The sequence below is a fragment of the Leopardus geoffroyi genome, chromosome B4 (assembly GCF_018350155.1).
Source record: "Leopardus geoffroyi isolate Oge1 chromosome B4, O.geoffroyi_Oge1_pat1.0, whole genome shotgun sequence".
In the NCBI taxonomy this organism is placed as follows: Eukaryota; Metazoa; Chordata; class Mammalia; order Carnivora; family Felidae; genus Leopardus; species Leopardus geoffroyi.
This window is the reverse complement of record NC_059341.1, coordinates 60,128,403-60,146,883: the sequence shown is the minus strand read 5'-3', so window position 1 is coordinate 60,146,883 and position 18,481 is coordinate 60,128,403. Positions and strand designations below refer to the sequence as shown.

Sequence of the window (18,481 nt, the reverse complement as noted above, 5' to 3'; positions counted from 1 at the left end):
CAGTACCTGGCAAGCATTCCATGAAGCTTAGTTGTTGTTGATGTCACTGTTGTTAAATATTAGTACAACAAAGGGAAGCCCAGTGAAAATAATAGTACAATGAGAGCAACAGGTATTTAAGCCGATTTCAGATGAACTGAAAGTGAGCATGAAGGGAAATGAGAATCCAGGACTAATTTGCTATTTCAAAGCTCTCTTACAGTTAATAGACATCAAAATCCAAACCTTTAGGTATAATTTGAATGCTTTTTAAAAAAGTTTGATATTTTAGAAGGCATGCTTGTACTGAAAGAAGAATACTCAACAGTGGAGCAGATGGGTGAGGAGTGAAATAGAAAACATAGCAAATATTTGGCCATCCGTTGTGGGAAGTTGCAAATACACCAGGAAGTGGAAACAGCTTTCTTTTCACTGTTTAGTCTTATTTAGTGATGACAGCCCTCTTGGCAGAGAAGAATGTAACTCTTGTAAGAAGAGAAGTCCAGCATGAAATGATAAATTGGTATCATCTGCACACAGAACGTTGAGAGTAGGTTGTAGAGTCTCAGTTAATAGAAGCATAAGGTCTTAGATATGGAAGCAATTCTGGAAATCCTCTGATATCAAACCCTCATTTGACAGATAAAGAGATGGAATCCCAGAGAGGCTAAAAAATGGTAGACCTTAGTAGAAAGTTAACTCCTTTGTTTCCAATCCAGGACTTTTCTACATAGATAATTGGGTTGGGAGCATATAGATAACAGGAAGATGACAAATCTTCATATAGAAGATTATTTTTTCTGAGTTCCATTGTATGGTATCCCTTACTTGACCACTAGAGCCAATGTATATAGCCTCTGCTGCCACCTATTGTACATGAAATATAATGGTAATGGGCATTGCCACCCCTCTAGACATCTATTTTTTACTCATTCAGGAGAAAGTAAAATATCTGATACATTTTTGATACTTGCCTAGTAACAGTTATAGCAGTAATATTTATATAATAATAATAGCAGCTGATGTTTACTATTTAGCTTGGGTCAAGCAGAATGCTAAACACTTCACATACATAATTTCATTGACTCTTCCTGACAATCCTATAAAGCAAGCACTTCATCTTTATGGATGAAGATCTGAGGCTTGAGAAGATTTGCCCAATAATTCAGGAGAGGAGTCCATAAATATGTATTTTTTAACAAGCTCCCAAGGTATTGCTGATGCAGCTGGTCATTGAGCAAGCACTTGAAACCACACGTATAGTACAGTTTGGAGTAAGGCTTCAGCGTCAGAAAGAAATAGGACTAACAAAAACACGACTGAAAAACATGGTGCCTCATCATCATGTGAAGATGCAGATTTTACTCTTCCAAAAGGACTGGGTAATAGTTAATACTAGTAACCAAGGTGGAGGCTCAATCTTAGGTGTCCGTGTCGAGTGAGGGGCACTGATGCTAAGAGAGAAGAGAAGGCATGAGCTGCCATTTTGGCAATATGGAATCCCAAGGTCATGTTTGGCTAACCTAATTACAGTTCTGGATGAGTTATTTAATTATAACTCTATGAATAAAGTTAAAATTTTGGTCAGGATTAGCTCAGTCTTTAACCTTCAGTTGTACACTATGCGTAGCTAGGAAGACTGAGAAAACAAAGTCAAAACTGAGAAGCATACTTGGACATCAGAACTGTCTGGAGAAGGATAATCCTGTGCTGGACATGCAAGTTATCTAATGCTGGATTTTGTCAGACATAGTTTGGGTGTCTACTTGCCAAGAGCACTTGGAGGTGATTTAAAGGTGGATTAGTTGAGCATTAACATTCCTTCCACAAAGTACATGAAAATGATGGAGACATGTCAAAGAACACAAGATCCAACTTGCAAAGCTTCCCAGTGACCACATCTGCAGAAATTTTGAGGAAAAAAAAATATATTGACAATAATACATAATAACCCATGGAATAAAATGAGAATCTAGGAGTCTATATGGATCATGAGAAAAGAAAGCTCCTCCTTACAATAGTATTCCAATTAATAAAAGTAGAAGGAGGGACACCTGGGTGGCTCAGTCGGTTAAGCTTCCGACTCTTGATTTTGACTCAGGTCATGATCTCGTGGTTTGTGAGTTTAAGCTCTGTGTTGGGTTCTGTGATGACAGTGCAGAGCCTGCTTGGAAATCTCTCTCCCTCTCTCTCTGTCCCCACCCCATTTTTGCTTTGCTCTCTGTCTTTCAAAATAAACTTAAGAAAAAAAGCATTAAAAGAAAAATTAAAAATAAATGTAGAAGGAATGATGGATATAGAATATCAGCATTTAGAATATCACCATTTGGCAAACAATACCGTAGTAAGAATCATCAATTAAATATTAGTACTACATTTAATGGATGCTAAAATTCATAGGTGAATATTAGATGAAAACGCATAATGAGACACAGGATATTGACATAGTCTCAAAGTGTTTTACCCCAACATACTTATTCATTACGAGAGGAGAAAGAATAACTTTAATTTGGAGAAATCACTTTAAATGATCAGCGTTAATGTCACCAGTAATGAGATGTCAATAACAAGTACCTCTTGATATGATCCACTGACAAGGACATGGCAGTATTAGCCAAAAATACACAAACTGAGGAAATTTTAGACAAACCCCAAATTAGGGACATTTTTCAAAATAATTGGTTAGTAATCTTTAAGCTTATGAAAGATAAAGATAGAGGAACGTTTCAAATTAATAGAGACTAAAGAGATATGACAACTGATATAATATGTGATCCTGGTCCAGATAAAGAATACTAATTGGGCAACTGATAAATTTTGAATAAGGCCTATAGATTGGATAAAAGTGATATATCATAATAAAGTACCTAGGAATAAACTTAACCAAGGAGGTGAAAGACCTGTCCTCTGAACAATATAAAACACTGATGAAAGAAACTGGAAATGACACAAAGAAATGGAAAGATATTCCATGCTCACAGACTGAAAGAACCAATATTGTTAAAATGTCCATACTACCCAAAGCAATCTACAGATTTAATGCAATCCCTATCAAAAGACCAACATCATGTTTTACAGAACTAGAACAAATAATCCTAAAATTTTATAGGACGACGAAAGTGGTGGGATATCCAAAGCCGCACAAAGCTGGAGGCATCACAATCCCAGATTTCTATTATACTACAAAGATGTATAATCAAAACAGTATGGTCTAGCACATACACACACAAAAAGACACATATATCAGTGGAACGGAATAGACAGCCTAGAAATAAACCCTTGCATTCATGGTCAATTAATCTTTAACAAAGGAGACAAGAATATGCAATGGGAAAAAGATAGTCTCTTCAACAAACGGTGCTCGGAAAACTGGACAGCCACATGCAGAAGAATGAAACTACACCACTTCCTTACGCTGTCACAAAAATAAACTCAAGATGGATTAAAGATCTAAATGTGAGACCTGAAACTGTAACAGTCCTAGAAGAAAACATAGACAGCAATCTTTTTGACATCAGCCATAGAGATATTTTTCTAGATCTGTCTCCTCAGGCAAGGGAAACAAAAGCAAAATTAAACTATTGAGACTATTCCAAAATAAAAAGCTTTTTACAGCAAAAGGAAACCATCAACAAAACCAAAAGGCAACCTACTGAATGGGAGAAGATATTTGCAAATATCCGATAAATGGTTAATATCCCTTAATAAATGTATTCAAAAACTCAAAATATATTGATTTATATTATCAAGGTATATAAGCAATTCAACACTCCCCCCAAAAAAATCAATTAAAAAATGGACAGAGCACCTGAGTAGACAATTTTCCAAAGAAGACATATAGATGGCCAGCAGACATATGAAAAGATGCTCAACATCACTCATCATCAGGGAAATGCAAATTAAAACCACAATTAGATATCACCTTACACAGGTCAGAATGGCTAAAATCAAAACAATAAGAAGTAGCAAGTGTTGGTGACAATGTGGAGATAAAGGAACCCTTGTGCGCTGTTGGTGGGAATGCAAACTGGTGCAGTCACTGTGGAAAATAGTATGGAGGTTCCTCAAAAAGTTAAAAATAGGGTTAAAATAGAATAATTCAACTACTGAGTATTTATCCTGAGAAAATGAACATACTAATTTAAAAAGATATGGGCATCCCTATGTTTATTATAGCATTATTTACAATAGCCAAGATATGGAAGTGAACCCATGTTTATCCAAAAATGAATGGTTAAGTGAAATAAGTCAGTCAGAAAAAGACAAATACAGTATAATTTCACTCATCTGTGGAATTTGAGAAACAAAATAAGTGAACAAACAAAGAAAAAAACAGACAAAAAGACTCTTAAATACTGAGAATAAACTGGTGGCTTCCAGAGAGGTGGTGGGTGGGGAATGAGTGAAATAGAGAAAAAGAATTAAGAGTACATTTATCTTGATAAGCACTGAAAAATGTATAGAATTGTTAAATCATTTCATTGTTCACCTGGAACTAATATAACACTGCATGTTAATTATACTTCAATTTAAAAAAGAAAAGATAAATAAAAATAAAAAATGGTGTATTGCATTAATTTCTTGGTATTCATGACTGTAATATGGTTATGTAAGATGGAATCCACGTGAGGGGGATATAGTAATTTTGCATTATATTTGCAGCTGTTATATGAATCTGAAAGTGTTTTGGAATGAAAAGTAAAAAAAGAAAAAATAAATATGAGGATTCTGTCCAACTCTAAAGTCCCTGGATTCTGGGTATAGACATTGATCATGAAATCACCTGGGAAATCCTGGGCCAAAAAAAAAAAAAAAAAAAGGCTTTGGTCATAATGAGCCACTTGTCCCACCCCCACACCCCCACACCCTACTACAGGCTGTTCCAGAGTCATTGTGGCCACTGTGGCAGTGAGGACAGGGATGCTGACAGAGGCAATGGGCTGTGTAACTTTCTCCAACCATGTTTTCCAGCCTGATCACACATGAACTGGGAATTACTGGTGTTTATATATCTAGTGTACTGTTGGATTGTAATATTAACTGAGAGAGCATTGTCTCCCTTCAACCATAGTAGTGGTGTATAATAATTAACAGAAGGGTCACCTGGGTGGCCCAGTGAGTTAAGCAGCCAACTCTTGATTTCGGCTCTGGTCATGATCTCATGGTTCCTGAGATAGAGCCCTACTTCTGAAGATTCTTTCTCTCCCCCCTTGCCTGCTGCCCCTTCCCCATGTGCACACTTTCTTTCTCAAAAAAGTTTTTGAGAATAAAATAAATAGAATAAATATAAAAGAAGTAATTAAAGGGAGGTACTTAAGGGGAAGGTGATTCTCAGGGGATCAGCTTAGTGCACTCTCTCCCCAAATCCTGCTGTAGATCATTGCCTTTCATTGCCAGGCTTTGAAGAGCTCAGTTTGATTTTTTTTTTTTTTGTTTGTTTGGGGGAATATTATGCAGTAGTTTTTATTTATTCAACTATAAAAACTATGGCAATTTTTTTGATGGGTAACACTTTAGAGTAACACTATATTGCTATATTGCTATACATTTAGTTGAGGATCAGATTGGATTCAGGAACAAGTGAAAACAATAACAAAAATCTTCAAACATTGAAACAAAGAAGTACTTTTTTTCTCCCCTTTAATTGAATGCTACTTTCCCATAGGCTTCCCTAGACTGGTTTGCAGTCTAAGGTGATAGGAAACAAGGCTTTGGGCATTCTCAAGAGACTGCAGGTTAAGCTATGGTGCCAAGCAGGAGACTGAAACCCTGATCTGAGTGTTAATCTTAGGCATGTTCTGAGAACAGAGGCAGATTCTTAAATGTTGCCTAGTGTTCTTTCCTCTGAACCAATTATATTTTCCCTTCTCTGGCTAATTCAGTGCAGTAACAATCCTGTCACTACCTTTCCTGGTTATGTGGAGGGAACCTGACAGGAATGTGTGGCTTCTGACTGGAGAGACAATGGACTAGCTTTGATCTATCTCCTCCTCCCGAACAGTGAGGAGTTGCTGAGGAAGGCCTCTTTGGGCAACTGAAAGGTCCTGTGTCTTGGGATAAACATTTCTTACCCTTGGGAAATGGAGGACCTCTCAGCGTGAAGCTGTGAGCTCTTGAAGGCAGCTCCACTTGACCGCTCTCCTCTGTCCCACACGATTCAACTTGGTAACTGGGCTGTAGGAAACTTTGTTAGATGTAAAAACAAAAAGAAGTTAACACAGGTCGCTTTTTATGCCATTCTAAATATTTTGGGTTTTTTCTCTCATTTCCTCTTTATCATTTTTGGAGAGGAAGCCCTTTTTTCCCCTTGACCTTTCCCAATGGTATGGATTGATTTTGATTGGTCATTTCCACCAGGAATCATAGATGACTGATGCCAGGTTTAGGAAGGGTGAGCTCAGTTTACATTTATTCAGAAATGCAAGGTTTATTTGTATGGCTATTGGTTTTGGTTTTGGCTTCTTTGTTTGGTTGATTGGTTTATTTATTTAACATATGCCTCTCTAAAAAGGAAACTTGTGCCCAGAGTTGAATAATGAGTTTATGGCTGTTGGTGCTAGAGAATATCCTAGATGTCCATCCAGAAGCTGAACATTTGCCATGCCAACTGCCCCTGCCCAGTTTGGAAAAGGCAGACTAATTCGTGGAGAAAATTGCTGCTATGGGAATTTCTTATATCCAGAGAACATGTTTTTTTTCCTAAATCAGTTTCAAATTTAGAGTGCAATTTGTTTTTCCCTCCAGTGCTTTGTGTTAAAGAAAGTTAAGTTCTTCAAGGTGATTTTAATTCATTCAATTTAATAACAACCATTGATGAAGTGTGTCTATATGCCAGGCACGGTACTAGGCCCTAAAGACACGGAGGTTGGTAAAGCTGTCCTTGCCCTCAAGGAGCTTATGGTCTAATTAAGGGACGAAGAAATGAGTAAGGCACAATAGTGAAGACCACCCATGGATTTATGGATGGATGTCTACTTTAGCTGGAATGAGGTGGGAGAAACAGGAAAGTCTTAGGAGGTTACATGGAAGGCAGAGAAATGGAGAGAGACTTGAGGTAAGAAGCAGCGTGTTCTGTACAGTAAGCTATAAACGAGTTACTACGAAGTGGATAAGATACTCCCATTATGTGAATTGAATTGAGGTCGCCAAGTTTGCTGTTTGAATTTTCTCCCATAAAGGACAAACTTCGTACTTTTTAAGACTTAAAAATATGTAGAGTGAATTTTTAAAAAAAAATCCATTATTAAAGTAACAATGCTTATAATAGAAAATGTATACAAATATAAAATATTAAGAAGAGTCACCCCTCCCACGTTTAGTGGGTAAAAACTGTCTTTGACAATTTGTACTGTACTGTTGTCAGAGTTTAAATTTATTACTATTTTTGCATTAAATCTTCAGCCTGAGGCCAATGTGACCATTCTTACAGAATATGATTGCACCTATTGACAATTGGCAATATTGCCATTTTAAGTAACTTTTAAGTTTATTAACTTCACAAATATGTATCTAGCATTAAACTATGTGCAAGGTACTACATTAGATGCTCTTTGAGTTCTTTCTACAAAGGGATCAAATGCCCAGTTTTTTTAAATATAATTTATTGTCAAATTGGCTTACATACAACACCCAGTACTCATCCCAACAAGTGACCTCCTCAATGCCCATCACCCACTTTCCCCTCTCCCCCACCCCCCATAACCCTTGGTTTGTTCTCTGTATTTAAGAGTCTCATGGTTTGCCTCCCTCCCTCTCTGTTTGTAACTATTTTTTCCCCTTCCCTTGCCCCATGGCCCATCTGTTAAGTTTCTCAAGATCCACATAGGAGTGAAAACATATTTCTGTCTTTCTCTGACTGACTTACTTCACTCAGCATAATACCGTCCAGTTCCATCCATGTTGCTGCAAATGGCATGATTTCATTCTTTCTCATTGCCAAGTAATATTCCATTGTATATATAAATCACATCTTCTTTATCCATTCATCAGTTGATGGACATTTAGGCTCTTTCCATAATTTGGCTGTTGTTGAAAGTGCTGTTATAAACATTGGGGTATAAGTGCCCCTATGCATCAGCAGTCCTGTATCCCTTGTGTAAATTCCTAGTACTGCTATTGCTGGGTCATAGGGTAGTTCTATTTTTAATTTTTTTGAGGAACCTCCACACTGTTTTCCAGAGCAGCTGCACCAGTTTGCATTCCCACAAACAGTGCAAGAGGGTTCCCATTTCTCCATATCCTTGCCAGCATCTATAGTTTCCTGAGTTGTTCATTTTAGCCACTCTGACCAGTGTGAGGTGGTATCTCAGTGTGGCTTTGATTTGTATTTCCCTGATGATGAGTGACGTTGAGTATCGTTTCATGTGTCTGTTGGCCATCTGGATGTCTTCTTTGGAAAAATGTCTATTCATGTCTTCTGCCCATTTCTTCACTGGATTATTTGTTTTTTGGGTGTAGAGTTCAGTGAGTTCTATATAGATTTTGGATACTAGCCCTTTATCTGATATGTCATTTGCAAATATCTTTTCCATTCCATTGGTTGCCTTTTAGTTTTGTTGATTGTTTCCTTTGCAGTGCAGAAGCTTTTTATCTTCATGAGGTCCTAATAGTTCATTTTTGCTTTTAATTCCCTTGCCTTTAGAGATGTGTCGAGGAAAAAATTGCTGTGGCTGAGGACAAAGAGGTTGTTGCCTGCTTTCTCCTCTAGTGCTTTGTTGGTTTCCTGTCTCACATTGAGGTCTTTCACTCATTTTGAGTTTCTTTTTGTGTATGGTATAAGAAAGTGGTCTAGTTTCATTCTTTTTTTTAATTTTTTTTAATGTTTATTTATTTTTGAGACAGAGAGAGACAGAGCATGAGCAGGGAAGGGGCAGAGAGAGAGGGAGACACAGAATGTGAAGCAGGCTCCAGGCTCCGAGCTGTCAGCACAGAGCCTGACGCGGGGCTCGAACTCACAAACTGTGAGATCATGACCTGAGCCGAAGTTGGACGCTAAACCGACTGAGCCACCCAGGCGCCCCTAGTTTCATTCTTCTACATGTTGCTGTCCAGTTCTCCCAGCATCATTTGCTAAAGAGACTGTCTTTTTTCCATTGGATACTCTTTCCTGCTTTGTCAAAGATTAGTTGGCCATACATTTGGGGATCCGATTCCAGGTTTTCTGTTCTATTCCATTGGTCAATGTGTCTGTTTTTGTGCCAATACCATACTGTCTTGATGATTACAGCTTTGTAGTAGAGGCCAAAGTCTGGGATTGTGATGCCCCCGCTTTGGTTTTCTTCAGTATTACTTTGGCTATTCGGTGTCTTTTGTGGTTCCATACAAATTTTAGGATTGCTTGTTCTAGCTTCGAGAAGAATGCTGGTGCAATTTTGATTGGGATTGCATTGAGTGTGTAGATTGCTTTGGGTAGTATTGACATTTTAACAATATTTATTCTTCCAATCCATAAGCATGGAATGTTTTTCCATTTCTTTGTATCTTCTTCAATTTCCTTCATAAACTTTCTATAGTTTTCAACATACAGATCTTTTGCATCTTTGGTTAGGTTTATTCCTAGGTATTTTATGGCTCTTGGTGCCATTGTGAATTGGATCAGTTTATTTCTCATTCTGTTGCTTCATTATTGATACATAAAAATGCAACTCATATCTGTTTGTTGATTTTGCACCCTGCAACTTTGTGGAATTCATGTATCAGTTCTAACAGTCTTTTGATGGTCAAATGTCCAGTTTTAAGTGCATGGTTACAATTTCTTGTTTAATCAGGGCTCCTGGGTGGCTCAGGCAATGAAATGTTAACTCTTGATCTGGGCTTAGGTCATGATCTCACAGTTTGGTTTGTGGGATCGAGGCCCTGCATTGGGTTCATGCTGACAGCGTGGAGCCTGCTTGGGATTCTCTCTCTTCCTCTGTCTCTTCCCCTCTCCCACTCATGGGCATGTGCTTCTTGCTCTCGCTGTCTCTCTCTCAAAACAAACAAACAAACAAACAAACAAACAAACAAACTTAAAAAAACACACACAATAATTTCTTATTTAATCTAGGGGAAATCTTGGCAGGCCAGATACTGTCTAGGAAAGAATAGTCAAGATGTGTTTAGCCTATCAGGCATTAATAACAATGAGCAGTGTAACTATTAATGTCAACACTAGGATTTTTAAAATAAGAATGTCATGGGGTGCCTGCATGGCTCAGTTAAGCGTCCAACTATTGATTTCTGCTCAGGTCATGATGTCATGGTTCACGAGTTTAAGCCCTGGTTTGGGCTCTGCACTAACAATGTGGAGCCTGCTTGGGATTGTCTGTCTCCCTCTCTCTGCCTCTCTCTCTCTCTCTCTCTTTAAATAAACATTTAAAAATAATAAAATAAGAATGTTGCACCAAGCCACTGCTTGTGAATTATACTGAAGAGTCCAGTGACTGGCTGAAAGTTGTTAAATGAACATAGATATTGGCAGTTTTAGTAAACTTAAGAGTGAAGCTCCACAACTAGCAAATTTTTAACCAGAGACTTAGTTATGGACTCAAAATGAGCTCACAGATTATGTTTTTGTTTATTCATTTAATCAATGAATATTTACTCATTGCTGCATGCCACATTTGTGATAGGCCCAGAGATCACTCTTACAAAGCTAACATTCTGACAGAGTCCAAATAAGAATGAGAGAAAGTTGAAGGCACTATGGTCTCCATGGATCTTTGAGATCTGTGAAGCTAGGGTTGTTGGTAGTCAGGCTATGTTTTGGTAGACATAAAGTGTGAATCAGCCAACATAATAATAAACATGAATTGGGTACCCATTTTGTTAGCATTGCCAGAAGATGGGAATTAGGCTAATTTGCAGAGAATTGTATCCCCTCTTCTTTCCCCATCTTCAAAGTCATGTAATCAGATCATAAATATGGTGAGGAACTTAGATCAGCTCTCTCTTCCCAAATTTCTTTCATCACTGTTTATTTGAGGCAACATGATAATAATAAACACTGAAAAAAAAAAACAGCTAATGCTGTTTACTTCCTGACTTGTTTTGTTTTGTTTTTTAATGTCTAACAGACTCTTCCTACCTATTTTTGATCTATTAGCACTCACTATGAACTAAAGGCTTACACAGAATTCATTGAAGGAATTCAAATAATCCCAGGGTGTCAGTGAAAATACAGAAACTCTACACACCAAAGCACTTGTGGTGTTTTGCATGCAGAAGTGAATTTTATAAATAATGAAACTGGCCAAAAGAAATAACTAGTGGAAAATCTCCATTTTGTTGTTTCCCCTGTGACTTCATTAGCCAATAGACCCGTGTTTGAGGTCCTACAGCTGATCTAATCAGCCCAAGAATGTGGCCCCTTACTTTACTTCTGCAAATCCAGCACCCCCAACCTTCACCCAGGGATTCCTCGAATCCACATAGTGAGTACAAATATCAATGAATTATACTTTTTTAAAAAGGAAATATATTTTTTAAACTTGTTTTGGGTAATTTCTAAAGAAATTTTGTTTGTAATGGTGTTCATTTTTTTTAAGTGTTTGGCCAATTTTTATTTTCTGAGGCTTTAAATAGCTCACCATCTTTTTAGAACTTGAGTTGCGTCTCAGAACATACATTCATACACACATATACACATTCGTACACATATATACACATGTATGTGTTAACAGTTAAAGCTTATGTCTATTTTATTAAAGACTGGATATTTTACATTCTTTTTTTTTTAATGTTTATTTATTTTTTGAGAGAGAGAGAGAGAGAGAGACAGAGTGTGAGCAGGGGAGGGGCAGATAAAGAGGGAGACACAGAATCTGAAGCAGGCACCAGGCTCTGAGCTGTCAGCACAGACCCCGACACAGGGCTCAAACCCATGAACCATGAGATTATGATCTGAGCTGAAGTTGGATGCTTAACCGACTCAGCCACCCAGGTGCCGATAAAGACTGGATATTTTACATTCTGAATTCTTTTTTTTTTTGTTTTTCAACGTTTATTTATTTTTGGGACAGAGAGAGACAGAGCATGAACGGGGGAGGGGCAGAGAGAGAGGGAGACACAGAATCGGAAACAGGCTCCAGGCTCTGAGCCATCAGCCCAGAGCCCGACGCGGGGCTCGAACTCATGGACCGCGAGATCGTGACCTGGCTGAAGTCGGACGCTTAACCGACTGCGCCACCCAGGTGCCCCACATTCTGAATTCTTTAGAAGAATCTATAATATAGAAGCTTCATAACAATAGAAGAAAGCAAGGTATGAGTTCAGTGAAAAAAATACTTGGTTTCACATGATGTAGCTGCACACTTAATAGTCATTAATCCTAAATTTTGAATTAAGGTTCCCAAGTGAGCTACATCGAGCAGAAGTATTTAACCGATAACTCTCATAGGAGAGAAAGATGAACAATTCTCCGACTTATTGGAAGGAACATTAACTAGGGAGTATTTAAACATCCTGAAAGTAATCACAAACTTTCTGGAAATGTAATAATGAGGGATGTGTTCAGAGACATTGCCTCTAAATATATAGTGTGTAGAGTGGGTTGTTATGAAATTCAGTGTCTTATGGCTTGACTTGCTATTGTTATATAAGGTGGAGTGGCAAAGAGTTTTACATTTTCTGCTTTTGTCCTCAGTAAAAATAAACTTCTTCCACATTTTACAGGTACGCTTTCCCCGTTGTTCTCAGTTCTACTTTGGATAGCAGTTGCAATCTGCACATCGATGCTGTTTTTCTTCTCCAAGCCTGTGGGTATTCGGCCATTTCTTGTGTCAGTAATGCTCAGATCAATATATACAATAGGTCTTGGGCCTACATTAATACTTCTTGGTGCAGCTAATGTAAGTACTTTACTTAGCTTTCTCCTATTATAAATTAATTAAAAATGTACTAACTATAAAAGTGTAACTATATATTTTAACTCATGTATGCATAGTAAATTCTTCTGTGTTGTGAATCCAAATTAATGAGAGTTTAATTTGTACATTCTTAATTTTGAGGAGAAAAAAATGACAAGTAAAAATTTGATATATTTAAGAAGGTGGCATTTGAGGCGTGACCCAGTTCTGCCATCAATTTAATCCAATCCAGTTTTAATGCCTTCTATACCCAAAGCTATTGACAAAAATGCTTCTGAGCCACTGTTAACATCCTAAAGTGACTTCTAAATCACCCAAGAAAGATTAAATTATATTTGGTGGAATTTTAGAAGTAAGTACCTTTTATAAAATGATCAAAGAAAAAAGGATTGCTATATGAGAAAATACGAAATTGGTCTCTTTTTATGTGAACAAAACCTATAAACTTGTGAAAGACAGATGAAATTAATATTTTTTTCACTAAATTTTAAAATATTAGAACAAAGGAGCACATTTCAAAACCTCTGTTAGGTAGGTTTAGAATAAGTAAGCCAGAGTACTATTGTATAGCAATATGTATAGCATTATTATTGTATAGCAATAATGTATAGCATTAATGTATACAATTATTAGCATATTATTGTATACATTAGCATATATGTTATATATGTATATATTAGCATATACAAATAGCAATAATTGCACTCAAGAGATAAAATTTTAAAGGGATTAGACAGCTTTCTACATGGTATATCCATAAAGGAATATTAAGAAAAGGGCAAATCCTCAGGTTAATGAAAGAAAAAATGTTTGGGGCGCCTGGGTGGCTCAGTCGTTTAAGCGGCCGACTTCGGCTCAGGTCATGATCTCGCGGTCCGTGAGTTCAAGCCCCGCGTCGGACTCTGTGCTGACCACTCAGAGCCTGGAGCCTGTTTCCGATTCTGTGTCTCCCTCTCTCTGACCCTCCCCCGTTCATGCTCTGTCTCTCTCTGTCTCAAAAATAAATAAATGTTTAAAAAAAATTTTTTTTTAAATAAAAAAAATTAAAAAAAAGAAAGAAAAAATGTTCAATTAGTATATTGCTAATATGTCTGCTGAATACCTGAAGCACTGTCTATATCTTGTACTGTGTTTCTAACATAATGTCCTATATTCTGGTATCTGCATAAATGACTTATCTCCCCTACTACATTATACATTTCTTATGGATAATGATTGACCATTCAGTGTCTTGGATTGTCATTGGTACTAACAAATATTTCTTGAATGAATTAACTAATGAGTGAGTGAATGAATGAGTGAAAAATTATCTTTGTATTCTTCTACATTTACAGTGCCTTGTACATAAAATACATGGCAAGTATTTACTGAGAATGAATAAATGAAATAGTCAACCAAACTTTTGAGAATTATAAAGCTGAGATAGAATGACCAAGTCTGTGTTTCTGACCATTAGCATATTACACTTCTTTGAAGGTTCAACATGGTATATATGACAGGTCCCAGTTAGAACATTCAGGCAACCAAATTACAGTTATTCCTCAATCACTGTCAATAAAGGGAAGTTTACTGTACATGCAAAGAGATCTATCAGTGAAGAATTCTGTCAAGTACCAAATATATGATTCCTAAGCTTTTTGAGGGCAGGGGTTGTCATGTTCATGGTATAATCCTGCCCTCCTCACTCCCTCATTCCCAACTCCATTTTTCTCCCACTTCATGCCTACTACTTAAACATTCAAAAATTATTTACTTGAACTGAACTTGTACTTTTAATGTTTCGAAAATAAGCTAATTTTGCAATATTGCCAACCAAGCTAATTGAAGAATCTTCATGGATTTATCTAAAATTTTCTAAATTGGGGTGCTTGGGTGGCTCAGTCAGTTGAGCGACCGACTTTGGCTCAGGTCATGATCTCGCCGTTTCCGAGTTCGAGCCCCACGTTGGGCTCTCTGCTGACAGCTCAGAGCCTGGAACCTGCTTTGGATTCTGTGTCTCCCTCTCTCTCTCTCTCTCTGCCCCTTCCCCACTCATGCTCTGTCTTTCTCTCTCAAAAATAAATAAACATTAAAAAAATTTAAAAAAATAAAATTTTCTAGATCTATTAGAAAACTTGAATTAAGGAAGTCTGGCTTATTATTTTAAAAAATACATTCAATTTTGAGCCAGATTATTTGAAGAAGCAAATAATATTCATAAAATGGCAGCTGGTCTTCAATAAGACATTAATTCAAGAAAGAGAATCTAAGTTTGATAAGTTGAAACAATAGCTAGCTAGAGTTGGGCCAGAAAAAAACAAGCATTTATTGGGCCTCTGTTATCTGATAGACATTGAAAACACCAAGAAGTGGAGAATGTGGTTCTTGCCATACAGAAGCTTCAAGAACATATAAAGAGATAAGGAAAAACATTTTAATGTCTATTGTGGAAACCAAAAACATTTGGAATTATGTTTCCTTTCCCCCTTGGGGACAGGTTAAAAAGATGATTTCTGCCTAAGGTTTGGTGAGAATAGTTTCATTACAGGAAATGACAATTCATATAAGAGGCAAGTATTGTACTTTAATTTCTTCTTGGGGAGAAAATACATGGAAATGTATCTTTCTTATTAACTATATGAATCTGTGAGTACTCTTCTATTTCTCACGGCATACAAAATCCATTTGCACACCCCCTGAATGGTACATTATAATTTGGTAGTTCAGGGTATTTTGACAAAGAAAATAATCACCTTTAATTTGAAACAAACAAACTGGATAGAATAATTGTGATTTTGATAATATTGATAGAAGTTTTATCTATAGTTTTGATATTGTACAGATTAATAAGATGTTTTAGCCAATAATCATTCACCTTAACTTTTAACATAACAAGCTTCTTACTGTGCTTTACCATTTCCCAGGAGGCAGGAAAACAATTCAAACATTAATCAGTCCTGTTTTGTAACTTAGGATTTAATATATTTATTTACTTAATTGGTACTTAAAAGTTTGCATTGTGTAACAGGTAAAACTAGAAGTGCTAAAATTATAATTATCAGAAGTAGGGAGAAACAAAAGCAAATATCTACCTGACAGTTATGCCTTAATGAGAATCAGAATTCGAGATAGGCAGATCAAGCCTCTGAGTGTAATTTTTCTCACCAGTGAAATGAAGATATTAAAGCTTAGTCTTCACCCACCACTTGTTGAAAGGATGAATGTGAAGATTTAGAACAGGGCAGTAACAGTGATGCTATAATACCAAAAAAGGCTACCATTTATCAAGCTCCTAATATGTGAAGTGCTATTTAATTGTAAAACATTGGTACCATAATCATAAAAGTAATTGTGTTTCGGTCTCACAGAGAGTTATTTGTTTCTGACTCAGTGTCTTTCATAATGTTAAGCAAATGTAGACAGTCACTTTTCTGGAACAGGAAACAAGCGGAAGGAAAAACCTCAATGTATGTTCTGGGCATTTAATATTATCAGTTTCCGTTTATTATGAGCTCCATTTTTATCATCTTCACTCATTTCTAAAATCAAAGTTTTGTTTAGATTGCAACTAATTTCTCTGTCTTGTCACAAGGGTTCTCTCAATGTTTAAGATGTTTCAAAAAATTCAGGTGTTTTTCTCTTAAAACACATACCTTATAACCCAGTACAGTTTACTTCTCATTGTCTACCTTGTAATGGAAATTAACATATTGTTTTGGTAAATATAAACACACATTTTATAAATTTTGGATCACCTAATATTTCTATACCACTAATAATGATAATATTCCCAGTCATATGGATGCTATATAATGTATTTAACCATTCCACTAATTTTTATTATTTACATTTTTAGATATTTTTTCTAATAATGCAGTAAACACCTGTGTAAGATCTTTTAATATCTTCTAAATACTCTAATGTACAATGTTATTTTCTTCTGTAGTAGTGCCTGGAAATGTGTAATTTATTTAGGGCACTTGTAAATTATTTGCCTTTCTACAGTTATTTGTAAGGTGAAAGTGTTTCCTTCTGCCGAAACTTGGTCTTGCCATTTTGCAGACAGGAGAGACAGGTGGAGTTTAGCAGATAGCTGTCTATTAGCAATAAGCCACAGTGTTCAAATTTAGTAGTGTCATGCCCTCAGTTACTTACCTGCAGATAGTTTCCTGGTAGGGCTCATGTTACTGCTATAATGTTGAGCCCACCATATGTTCATTTAACATATACAAATTAAATTATATATTCTGAGTCAAAGCATTCTCTCTCTGTCTCTCTCTCTCTCTCTTTCTCTCTCTCTCTCTCTCTCTCTCTCTCTCACACACACACACACACACACAGCCTGTGTTTCATATAATATGGTCACTAAATGCTCATAACTAATTCTGATATTCAGTTGTAGTAGTAGAAAACTGCTTCAGTTGCTGGAGGAAGGACTAGCATGTGTTGAATTTATTAAAAGACAGTATAGTTTACATCACCCTTGTTTATGATACTGTTTTGTCAGCAATTTAAAAGATTTCCAGGGTGATATTGACTACCTGAAAATTTTCCTATGCTTTGACCATACAACCGTATCCTGTGTAAGATGTAACACTACTGAAATGGAGATTTTTTGTAACACCATTGAAATGGAGAGTTTTGAATCAAATCGCATCAGTTTTAGTAAGGATGATGGTTGATGAAAATATAGTAATGTAGTTAATATGTAGTTCAATAAATTCAATTTTACTTTTCAATAAATACTAGATGGCTTTTTTCAGCGGGGGTGGGGGGACGCTATAGTTTATTCCTGAAAATAGGTTATTGTTTTCCCCTAGGCACAACGTAAGATGGGGATAGAATTCCTGATCAGGGACATAGAACCAAATAAGACAAAAAGGATAACATAAAGGCAGCTATAAATTTCTGTAATCACATAGAACAGTAAAATGTAAAGGACATCCCATAGAATTCTAGACCGTTGAGGCACCTTAAGGATTATTCACTTCCAGGCATTTCATTTTAGAAATGAGTATACAGAATCCGACAGAGACCAGGAAGATTTGCTAAAGCAACTGGTGGCAGAGCCAAGAATGAAACCCAGATGGTCCAACTTCTAGTCCAGTGTCTTTCTATTCTGCTGCACTGTTAAAAGTCCTGCAAAGACATATCAGTGAATTATGAAGCGTATATGAAAACAGTACTGTACTATATAATTAATTTACCCAATTAAAATTAATGAACTTGATTCACTCTACATTAATTAACAAATGGACATTGATTTTGTTTTTGCTTTTAGAAAACCTATTGGTAAATCATTTTTCAAAAGGCCACACAAGAAAGCTTACATTGATGCTGTTTCCCTACCCGACTTTCTGCTTTTCCCCCACCATCACCCGAGTCACCTCATCCTCAACAAAATGTACAGAGAAAGGCAATTTTGAAGAATAGATGGAAAATGTTAAAAATATGTGGGATAGTTGTGGTCATTTAGATTAGTATGCTGATTCAAGAGTCTTCTCAGCACCAATTCAGAAGGGGCTGGTCTTTTAACCACCTTGTCAAGTTCCCACTCCCTCTATTTATCATTGCCCACACGGACCCTTGCCTCAGAAACAAAGATTGCCTAGGCAACGGTATTGACAAATGAAGGACTAGTTAGACAACATCAAGCGAGTCATGGCATGAAAAGGGAG

The 18,481-nt window shown here is 36.6% G+C and overlaps 1 protein-coding gene across 6 annotated transcripts in view; it reads left to right on the top strand.

Annotated features, from left to right (window-relative positions):
* The window catches only part of ITPR2 (inositol 1,4,5-trisphosphate receptor type 2), a 508,939-nt gene that overhangs the window by 405,338 nt on the left and 85,120 nt on the right, over positions 1-18,481 (top strand). For all 6 annotated transcript variants that reach the window (XR_006708628.1, XM_045463013.1, XM_045463012.1 and 3 more), the window contains one exon: positions 12,631-12,806. Coding sequence is in view for 5 of the 6 variants with exons in the window: in XM_045463013.1 (XP_045318969.1) it covers positions 12,631-12,806 (176 nt within the window). In the remaining variant the exon portion in view is untranslated. The remainder of the gene's footprint in view (positions 1-12,630; positions 12,807-18,481) is intronic.